This window comes from Seriola dumerili, unplaced genomic scaffold (genome assembly GCF_002260705.1).
Source record: "Seriola dumerili isolate Sdu_G_001 unplaced genomic scaffold, Sdu_1.0 BDQW01000169.1, whole genome shotgun sequence".
In the NCBI taxonomy this organism is placed as follows: Eukaryota; Metazoa; Chordata; class Actinopteri; order Carangiformes; family Carangidae; genus Seriola; species Seriola dumerili.
This window is the reverse complement of record NW_019174424.1, coordinates 4,541,479-4,555,929: the sequence shown is the minus strand read 5'-3', so window position 1 is coordinate 4,555,929 and position 14,451 is coordinate 4,541,479. Positions and strand designations below refer to the sequence as shown.

Sequence of the window (14,451 nt, the reverse complement as noted above, 5' to 3'; positions counted from 1 at the left end):
CTGGAAACCCCGGGGTGTCGAGAGCTGTCCAAGGTACTCAGCCCACCATTCGTACAAATGGACAGGATGCAATGTTTATGTCTGTTGTCTAAAATATCAGTCCTCTTTTTTTATTGTTCATGTTGTTTTTTTACGTATGTGCTGTTCTATCAGGCTGTAACTGTGTCATTTTACCATGGTACTATATAACTGCTATGTCAGGACACTGGCACTGGTTGACATTTAAGGAGCAAAGTCGTGAAGGTCCTGCTTCGCTTGCCGTAGAAAACACGGAAAAACTGTGGAGATGGTAGTCGTTAGTTAGCCTGCTAGCCATTTTAGGCTGTTTATTATCATGGCAAAATGTTCAGGAAAGAGTGATATTTCTTAAGCTGATGACGGAGGGTGTGGCGGGGATGTGGGTAAATAATGGGAAACGTTTTTGGGAGAAAGAGTCGACCCTCTCGTGTAACGGAACAAGACAAAGCCATTTTGGTGAGCTTGATAGCGGCGTTAGCCACAGATTAGTCCCGTTACATGAACACAAGGCTAGTGTTAGCTGAGGAACGTTAGCCGATGTGTTTGCGATTGGATTTTAATGTCATTCATAGCTAGACGGGGTTCCTTTGCTTGGACGAGCTAACAATATTCCCCAACATCTGTGTCTATGACAACTGTTGTGATGAAGCCTCAGGAAAATAGGAACCTCTGTAACGCGGTCAAAACACTATTAAAATAAACACAAGTTTTGTCAAACGTAATTGTCAATTGTTGTTTACGCATTACAGTGTTTGCATTAATTTGAGAAGTGTTACTATGGTAATGGACATCATAAGTAAGGTTGTATTGTGTCTATTTGTACATATACAAACCATGGACAGTGTCACTGTCAGTATGTATTTCTTCTGCATTTATATGGATGGTTCATAAAGGCTATATTGTTACTTTAGAAATGTCTCTGACTTTGTTTTTCACAGCAATTGAAGCAGCAGAGAGATAAACTGAAGCAGTACCAAAAGAGAATCACCTTACAACTGGAGAAAGAGCGACTTCTTGCAAAGCAGTTGCTAAAAGATGGCAGGAAAGAGTGAGTGTCAAAAAGCTACGGCCATTTAGTCAGTACACCCCTTTCTGTTAATATCTGAAACAGTATGAAATAAACATCTGTTGATCAACTTCATGATCAATGCGGAGGCCTCAACAATTGTCAGGTGTTCCTATTGTTTTGTCAGCCTTATTCAAATCAATGAAAGTAGGCAAACAATAGACACACCTCCTTGTACAATGCATTACAGTTCAAAAGCACCACAAACTGCAGCCTCCATAATGATCTCACAGCTAATCAACAGTTTTTCAACAAAAACTGAACATTATAACCCTCGTGTAAAGGGTTGTATTAGAATGCATTATTTTAAGATAGTTGAATATATATATATACATATATATATATGTATAGTGAAAAAAAGAAAACAAATTCACACATTATATTGACATCTTTGAAATCCGATGCAGGTGCAGTGGCAACATCTCTAATTGTATCTGTTTTATTCTATATGCACTGGTACACACTATATGACTACCATAGAAAAAAACATACTCTTTGCTATACTATGTTTTATCTTTTTATTTGTTATTGCAGAAAAGCACTGCTACTTCTAAAGAAAAAACGATATCAGGATCAGCTGCTAGACAAGACTGAGAATCAGATTTCAAACCTAGAGCACATGGTAAGTTTTGTGAGACTACTCTGTGTGGTTCCCTCATGATATAAGGATCACTACCAAGGTGTACTGTTATATGATAATTCATTAACATTTAACAATTTAGCACCTGAAGAGGAGCAGCGGTTGTGCTCTCTCAATTCTCAAAATATTTTTCTTCTTGAATCAGTTTAATAAAAGGCAAACAACACTGTGCCACATGGCAATATCACATTTGTACTTGATGCATTAGTTTTAAAGAGAGAGGAAGGATTCACTGTGATGAATATTACAATAAAATATTTCTAAGGCCTCCGATTCATTTCACATCAGTGATTTGTGACCTCATCCTGTTTAGTGCTGTAATCACCCTTTATGCTGCTTGGTTACTATGCAATGCAACCAAGCACATTTTCAGCGAAATCCAACCTAAATCTGAGCTGTAAAAGAAAATATAGAGAATGATGGGTGTTGCTGTTTCAAAAAATCGATAGGACTTACTACTTCCAAATTCAGATTTTTAACATAATAAAACACTTGGTTGTTTTGTTTGTCGTGCATGTCTGTAATTTTGCAATAACATTTTTTTATATGCTAATATTTGTCAACAGGTTCAGGATATTGAGTTCATGCAAATTGAGATCAAAGTCATCGAAGGGCTTAAGGTCGGGAATGATTGTCTGAAGAGTATGCACGAGGTAGATATTCTTTTCCTATTTGTTTTCCTGCCTTTTGTGTTGAGAACTATGCTCTTCCTTTTACTGTAATAATAATAATAATAATAATAATACCCCCTTAAGCCTTAGATATGTGTGTGCATACCTTAATATTGTCAGAGTTTTCACTGATAAGCAGACTCTCTTTAATGCGATCCTTGGGTGAGGATTGAGCAGCGTGGAAAGCTTGCGGTTTGTGTTCGCAGAGCTGGTGCACATTGTTTGAAGATTAAAGGATTAAGATGATTACAGAGGTGTGACTGCTGCACATCCTCGGATACAGTATACAGATTTTGCTCGGGAAAATTCACAAGCCATCCAGAATATGTGGAAAACACACTTTTCATTCAAGTGACTTTTCTTATGTAATGTGGGCTGTCTTTTCTTGTTTGTGACAGATCATGTCAATAGAAGATGTGGAGAGAATCCTGGATGAGACCCAGGAATCAATTGAATATCAAAGGGTAAATGTTTGCTTGATGTTATTAAAAATAGATGTGCATAGAGCTGTTTCCACTTCTTTCTGCTATAAATTCATTAAACTGCATTATAACTAGTGGTCAAAATGTGATGATTTTTTTAAAATGAAATTTGAAGAAAGCTATTATTTGCTCATTGATTTCTTCATATTATGGTGTACATGTTTAGAGGACGCAGACACCTCCAACCTGAACTTTCCAAGAGATCCAAAAACTCATGTTTGTCCACAGAAAAATATCCATGCCTTTCGGAAACAAATTGGAGCTGTCAGTGTGCTGTCAGCTTACACATTCTTTTGGTCCTGCAGCAAATAGATGAAATGCTGGCTGGCGCCCTGACGCAGGAGGACGAGGATGCTGTTTTAGCAGAGCTGGAAGCTATCACTCAGGTGGGTGTTAAGCGGCATGTTCAACCTTTATTAATAAAGATAATGTTTGCTGGGCACACATGCTTGTTTTTTTTTTTTTCTGTAAAACACTGTAAACACTTCACATTAACAGTTACACACCCTCAGGCCTGGTGTAACCACAGGCTTCAGCAGTTGGGACATTAAGCTCTTCCACTGGTGCGGTTAAAGCTGTGATTGAGAGTTGAGTCAATAGGGGATTTTGTAGCAAAACTGCATGTTGTTACTCTGACCTCAGATTTGTATAATATGTGTCTCCTGAGGAGGCGGAATAATTTTAGCAGAGTTGGAAGAATTTTGAAGTAAACCACTTCCTCAGTATCATTTTAATGTAATAACAGGCTGTAACTGAAACAGCTGTGAATATGATTTTGGTTGATTCATAATAATTAAAACTTCAGTAGATTTTTCTTCTTTTGTAATCTAATTATTATTCCACAAACTTTTTGACACAAACTACACAAATTACTATGTTTCACCCTTGAACATAGACACTGATTCTGGGCTTGATCCAGTTATTCAAATAAAACACACAAGTTGTATGGCAATGGACATAATTTAGTATGTATTTATATATTTGTATTTGTAGTGTGATAAAATATCAGAACAAGACATCAATCTAGTGACTGTGATTTGCAATTTAATTTTTAATTTTTTAAAATGTATTCAGTATGTGCAATTTTTATTGTCTATCCATCAATCCAGACAATCTGAAAATGAAGGCAAAGAGCAACATTATTCGCTTCAAACAGTTTATCTACAAATGTTTTGAATGCACCATCAAATAAATCTTGTTTCATTAACTTATACTTACAGAACAATAGAAATTCTATAATGTTTCCCTCGTATTCTTTTGGATGCATGTTATACAGATTGTGAAGCTCTTTTAGGCAGATTTGTGATTTATAAATACAACTAAAATTGACTTGACAGGTATTGCCTCATAAAATTTTAGAGATCTTAAAACGATTATATTTTAGTTTTAGAACTGAATATTTTGTGCCTTTCTCATTACCTTGCAAAACCTTTACTGTGTCTGTCCCCAGGGAGAAGATGTAACACTTCCAGAAGTCCCCACTGAGCCAATACCAGAAGTCCCAGAGGCAGCTAAAGCCGAACCAGGTGCAGTTGATCTTTTTTTGTTCACACCATAAAGCATTCCCTACACAGTTGATATATTTGTAACTGATGCCAGACTGATTATATTTGCTTTACTTTGTTTTCTAGAGAAGAGAGAAGCAAAGAACAAGCCAGAAAGAGAGATGCTGGCAGCCTAACAGACTCAATTAGTGGTTGATATCCAGTGTTGAACACCAAGCTGTCCAGACTGTCTTTGTTCTGATGGGCATTCTGTTAATTTCAGTATTTTATCTTAAACTCGTAGTAGCTGAGGGTGGGACCTGCAGACATCCGTGCACCTTTACACGTTTGACAGAAGCAGCACTCTGTCTGTACTTCACTGGTTCACTGCTCCCCTGAAGTACTTGCATAAAGGAAGTGTAATGCTTTGTTCCTCCGTGTCTGACTTAGCAAAGCAATGTCACATTGTAACTGTGCTGGTTAGGACATAACTGAATGATAGGACTAATTTTTAGATGTTTTACACATTAAATTCACTTGTTTTACATATTAAATTGAGCTGTGACAACAAAATGCTGTCTTGGCTTTTCTTTCTCATACTGCTTCTTTTTTTTTCTATTGTGTTAAAACATAAGGTTTCATTCCTCTATTATGACAGAATAGCAGTGTTTTGTGTAACCTACATTCTCCAGGAGGTGGCACTCCTCGCTAGTTTTCTGATTCAACACTGTGCAAAACAGGTGTCTTCCTTCACATCCCGTCACTGAAGTGTGTGTGGTTATTGACAGAAAGTAGAAAGCTCATGTTGCTGATATGTGGGAGATGTTTAGACAAGAAAGCCAATACAGTATTTACAATCCTACACTAAGTGGGCACTTAGACTCTAATTAGCATGTACAATGAAGCTAACATAAATTATCCACTGTGAGAAAAACATCACCTATGGTGTTACTGAAAACAGTCAGGGTATGACTGGCTTACAGCCTTACGTAATGCAAATCTATACATAAAAAAAAAATTTTGTAAATTGAAAGAAGAACAACTGCACTGAACATCATTTACAGGTTACTCAGCAGTGAGTGTGCAGAGGCTGTAATGGACAGGAAACAGATATAATGCATCACACTCGTCCTCCGGAACAGGTGGAAATGGGACTCTGTGAAGCAGGGTGCATACTCAAACTCTTCTGTTTTGTCTTTTTGGCTGAATTGGTTTCATTTAGAGCTTCCATTCTTTGTCCAAATGATGCACGAGAGGAAATAACAAAGAAAACTGGTTTCATCTTCTGTTTGAAGACAAAATGGCAGGGTGACTCCACCTATAGTTTATGACATTTGTGTATGCCTTATCCTATAGATTTATTGTTTCAGACGGATGCTGATTGTAGAGAGGACTTGTCTTTTTAAGTTAATCATAACAAACACTAGAAGTGTCAGTATAAATAGGCAAATATATATATATATTTTCCCCCCAGAGAAAGCAGAATATTTAAATAGGCTATTAAATGTTAATTGTAGAGACACACCCATTTACCTCTGTATGTTATAGGAATGGTGGAGCTGAAATGGTAGAAAAATATACACCTCGACACGATGGTGCTGCATCGTTAAGCTTTTGGAAATATTGCTTTTAGGATTTAAGTGCGCATGTGGTAAACAAATGCTGTGTGGTATTGTGAGATCTTGATTTTATTGCATGATATTGATTGTCGTGATAATGTTGCATTTGTAAAATTTTAGGCTTTATTTTATTATTATTATTATTATTATTATTATTATTATTATTATTATTATTATTATTTAATTTATTTAAATTTTAGTATTTTAGTGATTATTTAGTAATTAATCATTGTTCTGTAATTTCCCCTGTTTAGCCAGCCTGTTGCACTATGTGATTTATATAGTAAACCATATACATAAAATGTTTTTGGTTTTATTGTAGCCTATTTCTCACTGATTTTGACTGACTTGTGAAAAACTTCAACTGCGCGTCGGAGATAGCGAGAAATCGGAGCTCTCGGGGAGTCCGTGAAGGCAGCAGCGGTCTGTCGGCTTTGGAGAGGGAAGGTGTGTTTAGTTGGAGTGGGGTTTCGGGAGCGCAGCATCGTCTCCCTCTCTCGCGGGCGCAATACCTCGCCTACGGTTCGACCAACCTCGTGCAGCCAATTTACCCACATTTCCCCCTCTTTTACGCGGATACACGTTTCAAGGAAAAAAACGTTTATGGTCCTGGCTGAAGATTTCACGATGTCTCGCACCGACGAGGTTCACCGCTTGACGGAAAATGTCTATAAGGTAAGGTTCAACTAGTGACTAAAGTTTGGAGATGCATGTGATGGTATCGACTCAGGTGTTCGACACACAGTAGAAATCCACCATGAATCAGACTTTATTATATATTAATCAAGCCGCATTCAAGCCTCGTACTTTTTTTCTTCTTCCTCGATAATCTCTTTAGGGAGAGGCGCAGCTCAGTTGGTTTTTTTTTTTTTTTTTTTTGTTCAGTTGCCAATTGACCAAAATACTCCTGTCTTCCACCTCCACATACTTCTGCGCGACACCAGGCTTGATAATTAAGGCAACACCTGTGAGCAAAATGTCCCTTCCGTGCTTACAAAATCAAAGTCGTTCACTCATTCACTTCTTCTATTCCTACATGTAGGCCTGTATTCTGTTCCTATATTCCACCTACTGCATTGATTGGTGGTGTAGGCCTCTCCTGGAACACCAGTGGATTTCTATAGCCTGGTTTCCTTGCTGAAATGGGAACAGTGGAACATTGCATTCCAGAAGTCGGTGTTTGACGGACAGAGAAGGCTGGGCTTATCTGTTGCAACAAGTAAACATTTGCCTCATGGGGATTTCAACATTCAAACCTGTTCTTCACAAAAAAAATGTAAAAAAAAAAAAAAAAGCTTTGTGAACTTTGCATGCAATTGTTAGGACTCAAAAAGAGGGCTATTAAGGCTCCATCTTAAGTTTATTTTATATGAGGATTGATCTCTTGATCATTTTTCCCACTAATTATTAATATTATTAATTATTTGATCATTTTGGCCAGAAAATAGTTGAAAAATGCCCATCATCATTTACCAGTTCCCAAACATATGTCTTCAGGTTGCCTGTTATGTCCAAGCAGCAGTCCAAAATTGAAATGTATTTGATTTGCAATGACATAGAATGAAGAGGAGCAGCTGATGTGGGGATAATGTGGGGATTTGTCAAATGATTCAGGATCGACTTGATAATCAAAATGATTTATGATTGACTTTACATGAATCAGCTAACACATTAATCGACTACATCCTTTCTGGTGTTGATTCATTATCTTATCTGTGTTTCGTGGGTTGCAGGCAACTACTGATGGAACATCCACACCTGTGTCTGCATTGTGGTAATCTCGGGTTTCTGTTATGATTAGAGCTCAGTGTTTCTAGACATTATTTACACATAATCATCCTTAAATGTTGCTCTACTTTCAACTGCCCTTGTGCCCTAAGCCAGCAGTACTTCCTCTAACAGAGGACCAAGAGAGCAGAGGGGAGCTGCTCATTCTCCTACAGGGAATAGACATCCATCAGAAAGGAGGTCAGATGAGCAGAGACTGACTGACTGGAGCTTCTTATAGAGCCAACAAGGGAAGCGAATGTTTCAGGTGGCTATTTCTGTGCCAAATTGGTCACACAGCCTACAGTGTATCCCTGTCATTGTGAATTGTATGCTATGCTCTGTCGGGGTTTGTCCAAGTGTTTACACCTACTAATGTGGGTTAATCAACATGGACACATTGTAGGTGTCTGGATCATGAACCCTTAGGGGGGAGCAGGTCCTTCCGCCGATGGTTGTTGCTCAGTCGAGTGCAAGCCCCAGCAGTAGGGGAGCTCTGTCACCCCGTCAGAGCCCTGACAGCCAGAAACGCTGATGGGCAGTGGAGTGGAGACACAGAGTCCCTCTTCCACACCGGGGATCTGACCCAGTGGCAAAAGCTAGGAGGTCAGAGAGAGTGTTAGCTATAGTCACTGCTTATTTGGCACTCCCCATGCTTTCTTCACCAACCCTGCAGTGTCAAAGCAAGTTCCTTGGTGTGCTTTAATATTTAAAGACATGGATTCAATTTGACTCCCATCATATTTCAACGATGAAAAGCGTCAATCTTTCACAGTATACTGCATGCTCTCCATTTTCCTTTTTTTTTTTCCCCAAATGATGACATTTTACTGTAGGGATAGGGGGTAATCACCATGTTTGGTCAGTGAAATCTGTTTACATTAGCTTGAATGGCGAATGACATATTGTCTGAGCCTGAAGTGCAGACTGTCACCTTTAATTTCATGGGTTTGTCAGCCATACTGAGGGAACGGTGAAGCCGCAGGGCTTGTTGCATAAGTATTAAAATTAGATTGATGCAAAATTTATCCAAAATCTAAACATAAGCAGAAAATTGAACTTGGTTTACCCCATCATTATACTGGCACAGACAGTGGGGCAGGATGCCTGGATATTTCTCACTATACTCAACACTGACTCTTGCTATGTTTACGTTGTTGTACCTTTCACATTCTGCAGCTTTTTACCTTTTTGATGCAGTTGTTAAAAGTTTTCACCTCCGAGTGTTGGAAAGACTCCACCGGCCAGTTCTACTTGATACACATGATTTTGAATGCCTCCATACACAGTATTTGTGTTTGACTGCTTTGTATTCAAGCAGGTATACCCTGAGGAATAGAAGATGTAAAAACATACGGCGGCTGCAAAGTCATTGCAGCCAGCAGCTGGGCAGATACTGAGTAATCGCAGGGGAGAAGAGGGGGGTAACTCCACTGCTGTGACTCATGCTAGCCCAGTTGAGTGTGTGTATTTAACAGGGCTGGGACTGTAGGCACAGCGAGGGCGAGACTCAGCCACTGCGAGCGCTTTTCCTTTGGTGAAGGCCAAAGGCACTCCTTAGGTTTCCTTTTTTTGTTGAGATGACTTTATCTTAATCAACAGGGGAGTCAACCCTGTAAACCCAGCAATCCCAACGTTGATCCTCTGTGACTCACTTCAGTTCTCCTCCTTCACATAGACAGGCAGCTCCAGACATGGCGATTGGCATCTAGTCATTCCCCCAGCTGACGGGGTGAGACAGATACTTAAGACTGACACTCGGTGCTTGCGTGTCTGTGTGTGCACCACAGTCATCTCCACCAGCTGGCTGTGTCGCTGGCAGTCTGAGAGGAGCGGTGCCCTGGGTCAAGCCTCTTAGCATGCCAGTGGGTTACGTCTGAGCGCCGACCTGGCTTCGAGGAGGGGGGGGGGTTGAAGTGAACACAGCCTAATCAGACTGGAGGCTGAAGAAGAGTAGGGCTGTTTGTCAGGTCAGTCATTGACAAAACCTGTCAGTGGCAACCATGAGATAAACTTTTAAAAAGCGGTAAATGAAAGAAATATTAACGTTTTCCTGGAGCTCAATTTAAATCTGACTTGTATTCGTCATAGGAAGTGTGGCGTGTTCTGTGCCTGATACAGTCAGTGCAGGTTTTGAACACACCCTTGCAGGTAAAGGAATAAAAGGGTGTGTCGTCTCTACCAGCCCTCAGGACAACACTCATTTTCCCATGCAGCACCACTCCCTAATTGTCAACAGAGGTTGGAAAACACTGGATGCCATTTTCTCAAATGGCTGTTTATGAAGAAGACAAAAAGAAAAAGAAAAAAAAGTTGTTTGACGTTAACTGGATCAAGTCTGATGCTCTACACTCTACGGTTATAAGACCTTCATTGTGTCATGAGTCTGATCCTGCTGCATTGCGCCGTTTGATTAAAAACCCTGATCTGAAATGCAGGTTTTTCTGCCTAAAAGACATCTTGTTATATAATGGGTTTCTCTCTCAGTTGCAATATTGTCGTGACATTCGCGGCACTCAAATGAATGATATTCTGATGATGATAAGAGGACCACAGTTTCAACACAAGCTCATGTGGGAGATCTGAACAGGTGGTCTCTTAGCAACAACGTGCCATTATTCTTATGTGTTTCTGTCATATCATTGTGCTAAAAGACTTGCAGTTGGTGGAGGGCTGTAGAAGGCAAGCGAGAGGGAGGAAAAAGCGATGGAGAGGGAGTTTTTTGCAAGTATCCATGTGTCTGTTTCAGAGAGAGATGTTGAACCTGGTGTAATTGATGAAAACTGCTCTATAAAAGCCCCATAAGTGGTCCAGTGTAAACCAGCCCAGTCTGCTGTATATACAATGCTGTGTCTTGCCCCTGTGGTCCTACATTAAGAAGTCGTCTAGAGTCACTTGAATGAAGACGCCATCCATCACTTTATTTACCTTTCTTTCCAGCAGTATATCACATCAGGCGCCACTTGGCTTATAATATGCGATTTAACAGAGTTTAAAATGACTTCAGCTCCTGAACATCTGCCTCCAGAATATAGTGTTTCAACAAGTTTATGCCTGCTGGTGCCCAGGGCCTTGAAAAGATTGCATTATGCACTGCGGGAGATATCATAACATTCATTGCCTGTGGAACGGCAGATTTGTTCCCTGTGCCTTTGACTGCGATGCAGAGAGAGGACTATTGCTCCACACACCCACCTTCTCTGCACGTCCGGGGGCGGATGGTTTAGAGACATTCGCTCTTTTCTTTTACTCATCACTGCTTTTTCAAGGGCAGAGACTGGAGATACTCAGTGCTAAATCCAAGGCTACACTCTGTTGACTGCAAAGAAGCTTCACAGCCATCGCTGACGGGGAAAAAAAAAAAAACGTTGATTTGAAGCCACCTTGTTAACGTGGCTATCGTCCAAAATATTACTTATCTGTTTCAAAAACAGCATACATAAGGATTTCCTTTTGCTTTATAGAAAGCATTAAATGCTTTATTGTGGGGGTGGAAGAGAGAAGGAGATGAAGAGAAGGAAAAATAGATGGAGACATTCCACATCCTTGTTGAAATAGTCCCTAATTACTGTGGAGGGTGAAGCTGTAATTACACAGGCTGAAAGAGACACAGGCAGAGACAGAAAATTTTTGTTAGTGCTGTGGCAGTGGACAATGGCCTTACATTTATGGGTCATGAGCTAAAGTTAACATGCCTGTGGCTAGTGTTACTGTATGTCTCTGTGGCAGATGCTGCTACTTTCAGTAGCACTGGCCACACCACGCCACCAGGCCAGCTGAGCAGGCAACCACAGTGCTGCTCTGAGCTCCAGACCGGTCATGCTGTTGTACAGAAAGTAGTTGATACCCACATGGTTTGAGTGTCCCTTTCGATGGGGACATTTTCATGGAGTTCGTTTTGTTTTTTATTTATTTTTTTTGTGTAAATTCATAAATACACTTACATCTCTTATTTAATAGATGTTCCTCTTGGCCCGTGTGCAAAGTCTTAACAATATAGCAGGATGTACATTTGTGTCCCAAGCTCTCTGAGATGCATTAGCATGAAATAAAAGCCAGACAGGTTAAAGAAGTGCCACCTCCGTGCATCATTCAAATTGACTGAGCACTTTGTTAAAAAAGACTGGCACTGTAGGATGTTTAAAAATAGCAAATATAAATGCATTTTATGTTTACGTTAATTTAAGCACTAGAAACATGTTTTTCTGTCTGTTTTTAGACTGTGGTGAAGTCTGAATGTTGAATGGAGGATCTATAATTCATAAACACCCTTTTCTGGAAGCTTTAAGGCAAAAATGTGAATTCATTGATATCCTCTTCATCTAACCAGTGAAGTAACCTAAACTGAAATTAAGCTTTTCATTTTTATGTCATCTGATAGTCATGATGAAAAACACTAATCTCTGCTGTCTGTTTATTAACCTCCTGCTTTTGATCCTTTCACAATTGATTAGAGTCAAAAGACAAACAAACTATATTTTGAGGGATTTTTCTTCTCAGCTGAAATGAATGGATTTTTTGCTGGTCAAAGCTAGCAAATATGTCTGGGTCTTGGTTGCTGTGGTAACCAGAGCCTGTGTTGAGTTAGTTGAGTGGCTGATGCCGGCCTGAGGAGGGGGCTCACACTGGCTGCAGATGACAGCAAAGCAAACAAACACAGTAAATAGTTAGTCTCTGGCCAGCAAATAATTTGTTGTGCGCTAGCAGCAGTTCGAAGGTGGTGGGCAGGTCAAAGAACCCGAGAGGTCGTTTCTCCACCTCCACCTAAGACCTCTTGTAGATAAGTGTGGGGCCCAAGGCAGTCAGCAAGCCTCATGTCTAGTCAAGTTGTGGTTGAATTTGACTAAACTGTGCCTTTTGGCTGTTGCCAATTCATCTGGGAAAAAGCAAAGCTCCTAATAATGTGTCTGTTAGTGCTGGCAGAGCTTCATAAAGTGGCAAACAATTTACCAAAGGGTAAGGAATTGCCTGTTCTTTCCAAGGTGGGAGGCGCCTCCAATATGACAAAGCACTTAACTTCCACATGATGTGACATGCCGGTATCGTTGTGTTGCAGCTAACACGCGCCTTCTTTATTACCAGTTAATGAAAGATCATTCCAAATGAACAGACTGTGTTTCTTTTTCAATCCCATTTGTAGCAGGAGCTGGCAGACCAGTCCACTTCCACCCATAGCTGCTTTACACACCATGCAGTCCAGGTAGCAAGGTGCAGATGGTGAAAGGCAAGAACATGGGGTCTGTAAGTGGACAAACGTTAGTAAGAGGTGATTCAAGATTTTACCTAGATGGAGATGCATCCTTTTGCAACAGTTGAGTTTCTTGTAACATGAGTCATGTAGGACTCCAACATGACTGGATATGCAGAATCAGAATGAGGAGCAGAAGATTACAATGCCTTTATTTTTGTGTTATTTAGTGCGGTTTTAGCTGACTATAGAAAATGAACAGTGGAGTGTTGATTTCATTGTCTTGGTTCTCTTGAAGTTTCTGCTGATTCATGAGTTCATGACTTCTGTGACCACAATCCATAATTGGATCCTTGCTGCTAATATTTTAGCTGTAATAACTAGTGTTCTGCAATGCCTGCTAGAGCTGCACGAAGGAAAGAAAATCACCAGAGGCCAGGTTTCATCCCCAGCGAGATGAGAAAGAAATTCTTCTCATTAAGTTATTTATCCAGGTCGAAGGAGACAGAACCTGCCCCCCTGATCTCAGGTGCAAACTGGGATAATTTCATCGGGGATTGCACATTATGTTTTCAAACATAATGCTGCTAAATTTGAAGTGCCGAAACAGTCAGTATCTGCTGCATCCTCAAACAAAGAATTGCCTGGTACGTTTTGAAGTTATAAGAGGAGCATCTTTGGTCTCTTTTAATATAGATGCCTGTCTGTGGTTGACGTGACTGATGCACAATAGTACATTCTGTACACGTCCATAACAAAAGAACACAACAACTGTGCAGTCTTCTCTTGGCTCATGCTGTTGGAAGTTTTCTCTCTTCAACACAAACTTGGAAAGGAGACAAATATTCACATGGTATTCTTGAATTTGATGTCCGCCTTGGCTTCCACTGAAGGCATGTGCTGCAGTATTAGTAAGGCTTTAGGTATGCAAGAAGGACAAGCTTCTTCATGGCATCCGCTCACAGTTATACCTGGACTTTGCTCTTGAAATAAGCATGAGCCTCTCTGTGTGTTCTTCTGTGTGTACTTTAGAAAGTTCTCTAGCCTGTCTTTTTGATGTATTGCAGTAAGAGGTTGGCTGTGTTCCCTTCATTCGCACTCTAGCCCTGCAGTGATTCCTGGTGCTCCACATCCCCAGCCCTTGTTAGGTCCCCTTGAATACTCACTTATTATATTGGAAGGAGACTATGTTTATCTGTGAATCTAAGATCGTCTGAGCCAACAAAAAGTTAGCTGCTATCCCTTTTGAGGAAATAGGAAGTCAAAAACTGTGACTCGTGGCTGTTTTTGAGCGTGATCTTTAAATGAATTTGGCTGGTTCTTCTGGTGAAATGTAATAAGATTTGGAATGCAGCCTCTCACAAGTGGCTGTTGTCTTTCCAATATTGGAGTCTCACATTCGCAGTGATGGCAACAAGAGGAATAGTTAAGATACACAAGCAATTTGTGATGAGCCGTTACCAGCCTTGGTACCAAATTGACTCACTTGGGAGAAGAACCCAGGCCATCAGAAATA

At 40.2% G+C, this 14,451-nt stretch overlaps 2 protein-coding genes across 5 annotated transcripts in view; both read left to right on the top strand.

The window, feature by feature from the left end:
• Positions 1-274: 274 nt before the first annotated feature.
• Positions 275-4,928, top strand: LOC111227195 (charged multivesicular body protein 6-like). Its single transcript, XM_022752622.1, has 8 exons — positions 275-474; positions 957-1,066; positions 1,619-1,706; positions 2,291-2,377; positions 2,794-2,859; positions 3,183-3,263; positions 4,328-4,403; positions 4,509-4,928. The coding sequence occupies exons 1-8, from the start codon at positions 409-411 to the stop codon at positions 4,556-4,558; spliced, it is 624 nt and encodes a 207-aa protein (XP_022608343.1). The 5' UTR covers positions 275-408; the 3' UTR covers positions 4,559-4,928.
• A 1,527-nt stretch (positions 4,929-6,455) lies between these two features.
• LOC111227031 (brain-specific angiogenesis inhibitor 1-associated protein 2-like) overlaps positions 6,456-14,451 on the top strand; it is a 52,985-nt gene continuing 44,989 nt past the window's right edge. For all 4 annotated transcript variants that reach the window (XM_022752389.1, XM_022752392.1, XM_022752388.1 and 1 more), the window contains exon 1: positions 6,456-6,655. In XM_022752389.1, the coding sequence (XP_022608110.1) occupies positions 6,584-6,655 (72 nt within the window). In that variant the 5' untranslated portion in view covers positions 6,456-6,583. The remainder of the gene's footprint in view (positions 6,656-14,451) is intronic.